Raw genomic sequence first — 12,337 nt, 5'->3', positions numbered from 1 at the left:
AAAAAAAAAAAAAAAGCCAAGCAGTCAGATATTAAAACTTTTAAGAATTGACAGGTCGTTAAAAACATAACAGAATGAAAGGCAGAGAGCTGACCAAGATGCTTCCTAGAAAAGTACAATCATCTTAGCAAGCTCTAAGTAACTCTACTTCTGTGAGTAAAAGAAGTACCACAATGTTTTCTTTTCATTGTCTATGAAGACTTTCAAAGATGCTAGAATTTCTAAGATACCTGTCTCTCTGGACCAGATAAGCAGGTGTCCCCCAGGACAGTAACTTGAATAAAAGGAATGTACAGAGTAAGAATTGAGCAGATTTTATGGGAGCTTTTCTCCACCTATGACACATCCTGCAAGGCCCAGGTCAACTCAGCCTCTTCAGCAGACTTTCACAGGGCACCCGCCCTAAGAGAAAATGATCTTTCTTTACTTTGAATTTCTATATATCACAACACATAGTCCAAAGATATCAATTTTATTTAATAAGTTTGACTTCATTATGCTTAAGTAGAATTAAACGCAGCATGAGAAATTTACCATTGGAGATGTTAAGCAGTGAAACCAGGGGGTAACTTTTATTCCTCCTTTATGCTTTTCTGTAAGTAATCTGCTTGTATGTAAAGACTAAGTCCACGGCTCACTAGCTTGTAAAATGTAGGTGCTCAGCAATGGCTCGAACTACTACCTACGTTGTAGCAGGAAAGAAGCCTGACCTGATACTCACCAGCACTGTTTCTGAAGGGGCCTCTGACGCAGACTTTGGAACTCCTTTTTCAGCCTCATCTTGGCTATCGCTTCGGTACCGGTAAGCAAATTTCTTTTTCAGAGCCTCTGCTATAAGGGCAGCAGGGTCAGTAGCATCCACAGGTTTGGGCTTTGTATCTTGTTCTGACCTTGGAGAAGTGAGCAGAAACCAAGGGGACATGTCAGTATGCTGACAGCACTTCTCTAGCACCAAAGACACTCAGTGAAGACAGTGCTAGCAGTGAGGTGTAACCTGAGATTTCAGGCCCAATTAATAGCCACTCAATTCATCTCAAGAGCACTGATCATGTTCTTTCAGGGCAAGGTATGGTTCCATCCTATTCCAGAAGCCTAGTGACTACCAAAGTGGGTACACAACATGGCTTTACTGAGTGAGTGGCTGACAATGAAGACTTTACTAAATGAAAGGGTTTTAAATGCAACGGGGGGTGGGGGGATGAAAAAGTAACCTGGAAATGTTCATTTTGCTAATTTCTTAGTTAACTGTGCATAGGAGCCACAAGGGCCCATCTTTTGTAAATTAAAAATTTGAACTATTCATAGTAATCATAAAGCAAAATTCTCAAGAAGCCCAGTACTTGAACAAGACATTAAAGTGAAGGAAGCGAGAAAGAAGGTAAATGTGTCCTCACCTTTTTACTGACCGAAGTTTTACACTGTTCATATCTTTAAGGATCTCTAGCATGTTTGGCATAGCAGGTTTCTTTGGGCTGTGCTTATCCAACGTCTTTCCAGCACCAGCTTTTTTCTCTCTCCGCTCTCTGATCAGATCGACAGCAGATGTGTTCTGCTGGGGCGCTGGCGGAGGGAGGGGTGGCGGAGGGGGAGGTGGTGGGACAGATGGTGGTGCTGTGGTAACAGATGTGCTAGAATCTAAATCACCCACAAAAATAAGGAAATATTAATTTTAATCCTAATGGTAACAGGCAAATAAAATTTTTAAATCATGTTAAGGACTTTTATATGCCTGAAAACAATATCCATAAAAAGAATCTTAGTTATGGGAGTAAAAAGGAAGTTTCAGTTACTTGGTTAAAATCTAAATCAGTCACTGTATCATTTAATCCCAAACTCTCCCGATGGAAAAGTTCCATTTAACTTAACAGGAGTGTTTTTGTGATATCAAATGGTCAAGCCTGACTGGCACAGTTTGAAACTCCTTTGAGATGAAATATAAAGTAGTCTGTGCAGCATAAATAATTATCTTCATTATATTCAGTTAGATAATTTAGGACTATAACAACTTTTAAAAAACTATTGGATAAATTTGTGGTTCATTTTAAATATACTATTCACATATACAGTATTCTAAGCATTATGCACCTCCATTGACTAGAATGTGTTTGAAAGGATTTAGATTAACTGGAAGAAAAAGAAAGTGTTACACTTAATTACCAAAAGTTAACTAAGGTAAGAGTTAAAGTGGTTATATAACAATGACCTAAAAACTCATCTTTCTGCACAATTAGAGGTTAGAGAGTTTTCTTTGGGGTGAACTACATTGATTAGGGGATGTAAAAATGTTTCACTCAAGGATTTTTATTATAAACAGACCACCAAACATAAATCCCCAAATTATTTCACTACTTATGGCACTTTACCTAGTCTGCCAGGAGAGGGAGGTAAAGCAAAAGAACTGCAACTTAAAGCTGGAAGAAAGGGGCAGGATGTTTGGTTTTCCATTTAAACACGATTACTCCTCTGAGTGCATTTGCCCTCTGTCCACCTTGGCCTTACAAGGTTGGATTACATTAAACTCCAGGAGCACAAGCCAAGTGGCTCAGAGGTAGAGTAACTGTACTGTCCTTATCCTTTAGACAGAGTTGCTTAATCCTCAATCTAGCCAGGACTCGGGACAACACTGGGGAAAACAGCCACTACTTGCCAACAGGTTAATGGACTAGGATTTCAAGTTTATGGTTTCTTATTCAAAGTGATAATGCCACACAAATAAAAGCAACAGTATTAGACTAGGAGTCAGGGGACCTGAATTCAGTTTCTATCCTGGGCAAGAGAAAATGACTATTAAGTAGCTACTATGTGCTAAAGGCATTTTATAATCATTTCCATGTTTTCTCCCATGATAACTCTAACATAGCTACTGTTGGTCCCATTGTAGAGCAGGAAGGGGAAGTAGAAAGGCAGAGTCCTTGCCTCGGGACTTCTAGGTAAGTACATAGCACTCAACCCTGTCGGGGCCAAGATGGCCTCATGTCTGAGAGGATCAGTGCCATTAAGTTCCCCATAGCATTCACCTAGGTAGTAATTCAAGTGCAGGAATTTCAGTGTTTTCCAAATATACCCACTTATCCTCTCTGATAGCATCAAGACTGTTCAAAACAAACAAAACCACTTAAGCCTGATTGGGGCCTGGACTATGCAGAGGAATAAATTCTAAAATTACAGTGACGTGCTTCTGATTCCCAGTTCGCTGGTTAAAACAAATGTAGGACTTACAGACCTGCAGGGAGATTTTGCTGTTCTTGCAGGGTCACAATTTTGGCAATCTGCGCTCGGAGAGCAGCGAGTTCATTTTCAAGAGCACAGATCTTCTGCAGCGCTTCTTCATTCGCCAGGGGCGTCTTCAGTGGAGGTTCTTCTGGAGACAGGTTTGGTAAGGAAAGCTGCCTGCTTGGGGGTTTCTCAAGGAAAGGAAGGTCATCCTGAAGGGGCTGCCTTGACCTGACCTCTGTCCTGGAAGGAGGAGAGAAGGGCAGCTGTCACAGGCTTGGTAAGGAAGTAAAGGAACTGCCCATTAGTCACAGAATGTCCATAGAGGAGGGTTACGTAAGGTCAGCCTGAAAGCGGTTCTCAGGTGTTTCTTGTTGCCATTCATTCTTCTGAATCTCTAGAGCAGCGGTTCTCAACCTGTTGGTCGCGACCCCTTTGGCGGTTGAATGACCCTCTCACGGGTCGCCTAAGACCATCCTGCATATCAGATATTTACATGACGATTCATAACAGTAGCAACATTCCAGTTATGAAGTAGCAACGAAAATAATTTTATGGTTGGGTCACAACATCAGGAACTGTATTTAAAGGGCCAGAAGGTTGAGAACCACTGCGCTAGATAATATGCACAAGCATTACATATTCCAACAATGCTTTCGCTAATTCATGTTTGGTTTTATTTAAACTAGGAAACATTTTAATACTCTTAAAAATGATAAATTAGCCGAAGCCGGTTTGGCTCAGTGGATAGGGTGTCGGCCTGCGGACTGGGGGGTCCCGGGTTCGATTCCGGTCAGGGGCATGTGCCTGGGTTGCGGGCGCATCCCCAGTGGGGGATGTGCAGGAGGTGGCTGATCGATGTCTCTCTCTCATCGATGTTTCTGACTCTCTATCTCTCTCCCTTCCTCTCTGTAAAAAATCAATAAAATATATTAAAAAATAAAAAAAAATAAAAAAAAATGATAAATTAATTACTAGTTGTATTTGACAACAAAATCAGATCAGTAATACATTAGCCCTTCCCCAGGATCTTGGCTTCTGCAATTCAATGTCAGTATTTCTGTGTATGATAGAATACACCAAATTACTAGGCATATTGTAACAATATGGGCAAAATGCAGCAAAAGAAACTGAAAAGAAAAAGTCAATATAATTGAACCTATTCAGTAACTACATAGTAACTAAGTAATCACTTGGGTATAAAAAATTTAATGTGCACTGCTCTGCAGTTCCAAATGGAAGTCTTTTAGGGCTGAGAATAAAATTCAGATTTCTTTTGAACTGTCAATTTCTTCCCATTTTATACAATTAGGTCTTCCTGGCCTCTAAGCCTTTTGCATTTTTTAAAATCCTCGCCCAAGTTTATGCATATTGATTTTAGAGAGGGGGGAAAATAAAATAAAGCTTTATTAGTTTTATTTAGAATATGAGTGAATAGGGAAATATGTTTGGCCTTGCAACGCTTCAATTACCACTTTCTTATATCTACAAGGGGAGGAATGGGTGATGAAATTTCTAAAAAGTACATGAGATTAAACAAAGGTAAAAATATCTATAAGGAATAGTATCAATGCTCTGATTAAATATATATTCCTTGAAAGATTATATAAATAAGTTAGCGGTTACATGCATCTGCTCTCATCAACCTACAATAAAGGAGTAAGATTAAATTTTGAAAAAAATCACTGTGGCTCTTTGTTGATGCAATAGACTAATTTAATTCTGATTTCTACCTATCTTTCATAGGGTAGGTCAAGAAATTCTGTTGAACAGCTCTATACAACAAACAGATTAAATTATAAGTAGATAGAAATTAATCCATCTATTGAAGTTTTGGGAAATATTTACAGTATGTCAAATATTTATTTAACCGTTTGACTGCTAAGGAGCGCTATCGCGCTCTTCTTATGTTACTCCAAAAATGCGAAGAGCGCGACAGCGCTCCTGGATTTTTTTTATGCCAAGACTGCGGAGAGTGTAATAATGCTGCTCCAAAACACTAGAATTTGTATAAAAAGTGTTTTACATTTTTTCCCATACACGCACAATTAGTGCCGCAGTTTTGGCATATGTCCGAAAAAATACGTCAGCAGCCAAACGGTTAATATGATTCCTCAACTATATTCTTAATAACTTTTTGTTTTTAATAACACAATAATTTCTTAAAAACAACTTCTTGAAAAAAACTAAGGAAACTGCAGATTGTGGTAGTAACGGAACTCTAGTATTGGGTAGAATACAGAAATATCAAATGAATTAAAATATTCTTGTTCAAAACAGTGTCGAGAAAGACGGAAGACTCGTGGTAACTGAGACTGAATTCAGAGGAAGGAACCAGTCAGAAGCAGTGTTTTCAGGACAAAGGATGGACACGCAACCATGGGCACCAGAGATGAGGGATCCTGGAGGATGACAGCTGGATGGAAGTGGAACAGAGAGGAGAGGAAACACAGAACCTGTACAGAAAGACTCATCTCTGCCCCGTCTTTCATAGTAACATACCTAAGATAACATATTCACCTGTGAGGGTGATGGTTTGTTTTAAACAGAAAATAAAATTTTGGATACTAGAATCTTTCGTGCCACTAAACAAAAGTTATAATATTGTTTACTCAAGAATTAGTGGTTACTTTAGTAGAGAACATTTCCCCACCTAAAATTCTAGACATCAGAGGGGCCAAAAGTATTAAATACTTAGAAACATATTTTTAACTCATCATTCAAGTAAGGTAAACTTCAAATCCCACGAATATTTACTCTAAAATACAAGACAGTATGAATTAAGATCAATTATAAGGCATGTTTGACCATCTTATTCTCTTCAAACTATCTTCTACCCAAAATTAATTACAAGAGAAAATTACTGAGTATTGAACAACAACTGCAATGTTAAAAAAACATCAATCCCCAGAGGGAAAGTAGGGGAGGGTGGGGGGAAGGGGAAGAGATCAACTAAAGGACTTGTATGCGTGCATATAAGCCAAACCAATGGACAGGGACAATAGGGGGATGAGAGCATGAGTCGGGGGATGAGGACACATTTGTAATACCTTAACCAATAAAGAAATTAAAGATTAAAAAAAAGAATCTTCTACATCTCCCCTCTTACAGGTGAATTTTATCCTTTTGCTTTTCGATTTACTGGGAATTAAGGACAAAGCACTCATCAATCTGGAATATCAATATGCCCAATCAAGAGAAAGCCATTAGCAAGATGATTTGAGCAACAGTGTCAGATCACCTATACTTTATGCTATTTTTCTAACTTTGATTATGTAGAGTCTGCATTTGTCTATGTGAGCTACTGTTGATGGTTATAGTTCAAACAAAGCAATTATAGAAAATGTATAAGTTTAAATGTGGATTTTTAGAAGTCAAAAATTAAAGTAATCCTAAAACAATCATATCTTCAAAAGACAAGAGATCGACATCTACTGGAGCCCAAAAACAAACAAATAAGAATTGTTCTGTAATATTCTTCCTTGTATATGAAAAACTTTAAATTTTATGAAAATTGTACAAACTCCTTGCTTTAAAAATACAGCCTTCTCACAGACATCTAATCTATAAAGAGTCAACATATAAATCATTCTCAGAACTAATCTGTTTTGTCATCCTTCAGAATAGGGGGCTATTAAGAACTAGAACACAGAGGCCACAATTAATCTAAACTAAGAGATATGCTGTTCAGATTTTTGTGTGTACAATTCAGAGGATTTTTTTTTAAATATATTTTATTGATTTTTTACAGAGAGGAACGGAGAGGGATAGAGAGCTAGAAACATCAATGAGAGAGAAACATCCATCAGCTGCCTCCTGCACATGTCCTACTGGGGGATGTGCCCGCAACCAAGGTACATGCCCTTGACCGGAATCGAACCTGGGACCTTTCAGTCCGCAGGCTGACACTCTATCCACTGAGCCAAACCGGTGCTGGTTCAGAGGATTTTTAAGAAACAAAAACAAATATAAAAGCGGTATCAAGTACTGATGCCCCCAAAGCAGAAGACAAACAGCCAAAATAAGATTTTTTTAAAAAACCATTTTCTTGCCCTAGCTAGTGTTGTTAAGTGGCTAGAGCTTTGGCCCACACACCAAAGGGTCATGGGTTCAATTCCCGGTCAGGGTGCATGCAGGAGGCAACTAATCGATGTGTCTTTCCTCCCTAGATATTTGTCTCTGTCTTTCCCTCTCTCTTCCACTCTCTCTAAAATCACTCCCTTATTTTGGGGTCGCAATTATTTGCTTTTGGCTCCAACACGCCTTATGGCAGAAGAGTACTGGCTCCTATCCAGAGTAACGTTACACACAGCTTATCTACCTCTCTTATCTTTTCAATGTCAGTATCAAGGACAGCCTCTTTTGGAGTACAACTTACATAAATATAAAATGCTTTTTAAGCTCAACAGACCATTTTTAAAAAAATCTAAATTAAATGGAATGCACCTCTGGGTTTCTTTCCCCTTAACTCACAGCTAATGAAAACTCAAAAACTGAGGTTGTTTTAAATTAGTCCAGTGTCCTAGGAAAGGCGGTATTCCCAAAATGAATTTTAGTTTGGAGAATAGCTTAGAAAGATATAAAAACACACCACATTGTCAACAGGATCCAGTTTAGTTCCCTGAAAACATGAAATTGGGCATAAAACTAACTTTTTAAAAAATATATATTCTTGTTGATTTCAGAGAGGAAGGGAGAGGGAGAGATAGAAACATCAATGATGAGAGAGAATCATTATTGGCTGCCTTCTGCACACCCCCTCCTGGGGAATCGAGCCCACAACCCAGGCATGTGCCCTTGACCAGAATGGAACCCAGGACCCTTTAGTCCACAGGCTGACGCTCTATCCACTGAGTCAGCCTAACAATTTTTTTTAAAATGAGCAAGTAGTTGAGTAAAGACAACTGGACTGGGGAAATTATTTTGACTGAGGGGGTAATCCCTGAAAGGATTTATAGTGGGAAGTTGGCAAGGCCACAGACCCAGAGCACTAGTGGGATTCGTGGCATTAGCTGTTGTAGGTTCTGCTCAACACAAGTCTCTTGTATTTTATAAGTCATATCATACTAAAAATGATATTTAAGCCGAACCGGTTTGGCTCAATGGATAGAGCGTCGGCCTATGTACTGAAGGGTCCCAGGTTCGAATCTGGTCAAGGGCATGTACCTTGGTTGCGGGCACATCCCCCATAAGGGGCGTGCAGGAGGCAGCTGATCGATTTCTCTCATTGATGTTTCTAACTCTCTATCCCTCTCCCTTCTTCTCTGTAAAAAATCAATAAAATATATTTTTAAAAAATAAATAAATAAAAATAAAAATGATATTTAATAGAAATGTTTCTCCCTTGAATCTAGTATTTTACTGATGTACATTATCAGTTAATGTCTAGTGTCAAGTAATTAAGGTTAAAATGGGAACGAATAACACCTGCTGTTTGTTGTGAGTGGAAAACTCCTGCTCCAACCATGAGGAGGGCGGGGAGGGGTCAGTCTCCTGGTCTACACTCACTCGCACCTACTGAACTGTGGCCTGGCTGCTTGCTGAGTCATTTCCTTTGGAGTCTAGTTACTCATAGTCATGCTTTAAGAGATTGGGGTTCTCCAACACTCCTTAAAAAATAGCACATTCCATTTTACACTTAATATTCAAATTTGAAAAATTAAAAGCTGGATATCTTTAATCAAAGCCCTCAGTCTCACTTTAGTTACTACTCTTACATTACCAATTTTTGTAAATATATTCATCTTGGCAATTAGAATACAAACATTCTGGTGTAAGAAAAGGGCTTACCTGTAATGACTTCAATCCTGTGAACCTATAAACTTTTAATAAATATTCAGTTTGATATGTATGAGGCAGTCAGATTCAAGAATTAGATAAAATTAGAAATTAAGGTATTAACATAGAATGACCAAACCAGAGTTCAACCTGAAATATTTCAATATTCCTTAAATAATCATCTTCTACTCCAAAAGTTACTCCAATACACGACAATAGCTATGATGTCTACTAGAAGCTAAAGAGTTTATATGATAGTGCAAGTATTATGCTGTGTATTTATCAAAAGACTACACATTCCCCTTAGAACAAATCAATTATCTTAGACAAGATAATCAGTTATAGATTCTTTCGAAGAATCTCTGTGCTTCTTATAAAAATGAGATTTCTAATTCTGAGGCCATTCTATGAATTTAAAAGGAAATCAAAATGTGCATAGAAAAGGGGGAAAAAAGAGGCCTTACTGTGTGCATGCCACTTTGCTAAGGGTTTTCTCATGTTATCTTTAACAGTTCTTCATAGAAGGTAGGGATTAATACAATTTAGAAATTTTTAACAAACTGAACTTCAGTGCATTTGAAAACAATCATTTATACAATTAATCAATTATGAAAGACTCTTACGTGTGCTATTTCCCCAGAGACACAATACTATTACATTAATCAGTGACAGATAAAGACTCAAATTGCCTGGTAAGAGTACTAGTATTCAACTGATAAAATGGAAGCAGCGATAAAAAAAAAACTCCCAACAAACAAAAGCACAGGTCCAGACAGCTTCACAGGGGGAGTTTTACCAAACATCAAAGAAGAACTAACACCTATACTCTTCAAACTATTCCAAAAAATCCAAGAGGAAGGAACACTTCCAAGCTCTTTTTATGAGGCCAGCATTACCCTAATTCCAAAACCTGATAAAGACACTACAAAAAAAGAGAATTCCAGGCCAATATCCCTGATAAACATAGATGCTAATATCCTCAACAAAATATTAGCAAATCGCAACCAGCAGTATATTAAAAAGATCATACAACATGGCCAGGTGGGATTTATCCCAGGGACGAAATGCTGGTACAGTATTTGCAAATCAATAAACGTGATACATCACATAAACAAACTGAAGGACAAAAATCACATGATCATATCAATAGATGCAGAAAAAGCATTCGACAAGATCCAACACCCATTCTTGATAAAAACTCTCAGCAAAGTGGGAATAGAAAGAGCATACCTCAACATGATAAAGGCCATATATGACAAACCTACAGTGAACATCATACTCAATGGGCAAAAACTAAAACCATTTCGCCTAAGAATAGGAACAAGAGAGGGACGTCCCCTTTCACCACTCTTATTCAACACTAGAGGCCTGGTGCACAAAATTAGTGCACTTCGAGGTGGGGGCTCCCCTCAGCCTAGCCTGTGCCCTCTCACAGTCAGGCAGTTGGACATCCTTAGCGCTGCTGCGGAGGCGGGAGAAGCTCCCACCCCGCTGCTGTTATCGCCAGCCATGAGCCCGGCTTCTGGCTGAGTGGTGCTCCCCCCGTGGGAGCACACTGACCACCAGAGGGCAGCTCCTATGTTGAGCATCTGCCTCCTGGAGGTCAGTGCACATCATAGCAACCGGTCATTCCGCCTTTCGGTCGATTTGCGTATTAGCCTTTTATTATATAGGCTAGTACTGGAAGTGCTGGCCATAGCGATCAAACAAGAAATAAAAGGCATCCAAATTGGAAAGGAGGAAGTAAAACTCTCATTATTCACAGATGACATGATATTGTGCACAGAAAACCCTAAAGACTCCACCAAAAAACTACTAAATTTAATAAATGAATTTGGCAATGTAGTAGGATACAAAGTCAATACCCAAAAATCTGTGGCTTTTTTATACACCAACTAAAGACCCAGTGCACGACATTCATGTACTGTAGGGGGTGTCCCCCCTCAGCCCAGCCTGCGCCCTTTAGCAGTCCGGGAGCCTTTGGGGGATATCCGACTGACGGCTTAGGCCGGGAAATGGGCCTAAGCTGTCAATCAGACATCCTTAGTCAGCCAAGTTTGTAGCTGAGCGGCACTCCCCGTGGGAGTGCACTGACCACCAGGGGACAGTTCCTGCAATAAGCATCTGCCCCATGGTGGTCAGAGCGTGTCATAGCGACTGTTCTGCCGTTTGGTCAATTTGTATATTACCCTTTTATTATATAGTATAAGGAATTATCAGAAAGAGAAACTAAACAAACAATCCCATTTACTATTGCACTTTAACCAAAAAAGTAAGATACTTAGGAATAAACTTAACCAAGGCAAAAGACCTGTACTTGGAAAACTATAGGATGTTGAAAAAAAGAGAAGATATAAACAAGTGGAAGAATATACCATGTTCATGGATTGGTAGAATCAACATCATTAAAATGTCCATACTACCCAAGGCAATCTACAGACTCAATGAAATCCCTATTAAAATGCCACCTGCATATTTCACAGATCTAGAATACTCAAAACATTTACATGGGATCAAAAAAGATTCCAAACAGCTGCAGCAATTTTGAGAAAGAAAAACAAAGTTGGAGGAATCACAATACCAGATTTCAAGTTATACTACAAAGCCACCATAACTGACCCCAGAAATCGATATAAGCCATTATGTTCAATTAATATTTGAGAAAGGAGGCAAGAGCATACAATGGAGTCAAGACAGTCTCTTCAATAAATGGTGTTAGGAAAATTGGACAGATACATGTAAAAAATGAAACTAGACCACCAACTTGCACCATACACAAGAAAAATGTCAAAGTGGATGAAAGACTTAAATGTAAGTTGTGAAGCCATACAATTCCTAGAAGAAACCAAAGGCAGCAAAATCTCAGACATCTCTCACAGCAATATGTTTACAAATACATCTCCTACAACAATGGAGAACTAAGGAGAAAATAAACAAATGGGACCACATCAAAATAAAAAGCTTCTGCACAGCAAAAGAAACTTTCAACAAAACAAAAAGGGAGCCCACTGCATGGGAGAACATATGTGGCAATGGTACATTTGATAAAGGGTTAATATCCAAAATATATAAGGAACTCATACAACTTAACAAAAGGAAGACAAACAATCTAATTTTTAAAATGAGCAATCGACCTAAATAAACACCTTTCCAAAGAGGACATACAGATGGCCAAGAGACATATGAAAAAATGCTCAAAGTCACTGATCAACAGAGAGATGCAAATTCAAAAGAGTTATCACCTCACACCTGTAAGAATGGCTACCACCAACAAATCAACAAATGACAAGTGCTGGCGAGGATGTGGAGAAAAGGGAACCCTCGTACACTGCTGGTGGGACTCCTC

The 12,337-nt window shown here is 38.8% G+C and overlaps 1 protein-coding gene across 2 annotated transcripts in view; it reads right to left on the bottom strand.

Annotated features, from left to right (window-relative positions):
* MTFR1 (mitochondrial fission regulator 1) overlaps window positions 1-12,337 on the bottom strand; it is a 61,554-nt gene that overhangs the window by 1,969 nt on the left and 47,248 nt on the right. For both annotated transcript variants that reach the window (XM_006766987.2, XM_015566049.1), the window contains exons 5-7: window positions 3,224-3,456; window positions 1,395-1,635; window positions 722-890 (exon numbers count right to left, since the gene is read on the bottom strand). In XM_006766987.2, the coding sequence (XP_006767050.1) occupies window positions 722-890; window positions 1,395-1,635; window positions 3,224-3,456 (643 nt within the window). The remainder of the gene's footprint in view (window positions 1-721; window positions 891-1,394; window positions 1,636-3,223; window positions 3,457-12,337) is intronic.

Source organism: Myotis davidii, unplaced genomic scaffold, assembly GCF_000327345.1.
Source record: "Myotis davidii unplaced genomic scaffold, ASM32734v1 scaffold580, whole genome shotgun sequence".
NCBI lineage: Eukaryota > Metazoa > Chordata > Mammalia > Chiroptera > Vespertilionidae > Myotis > Myotis davidii.
This window is presented reverse-complemented; position numbering and strand designations above follow the sequence as displayed.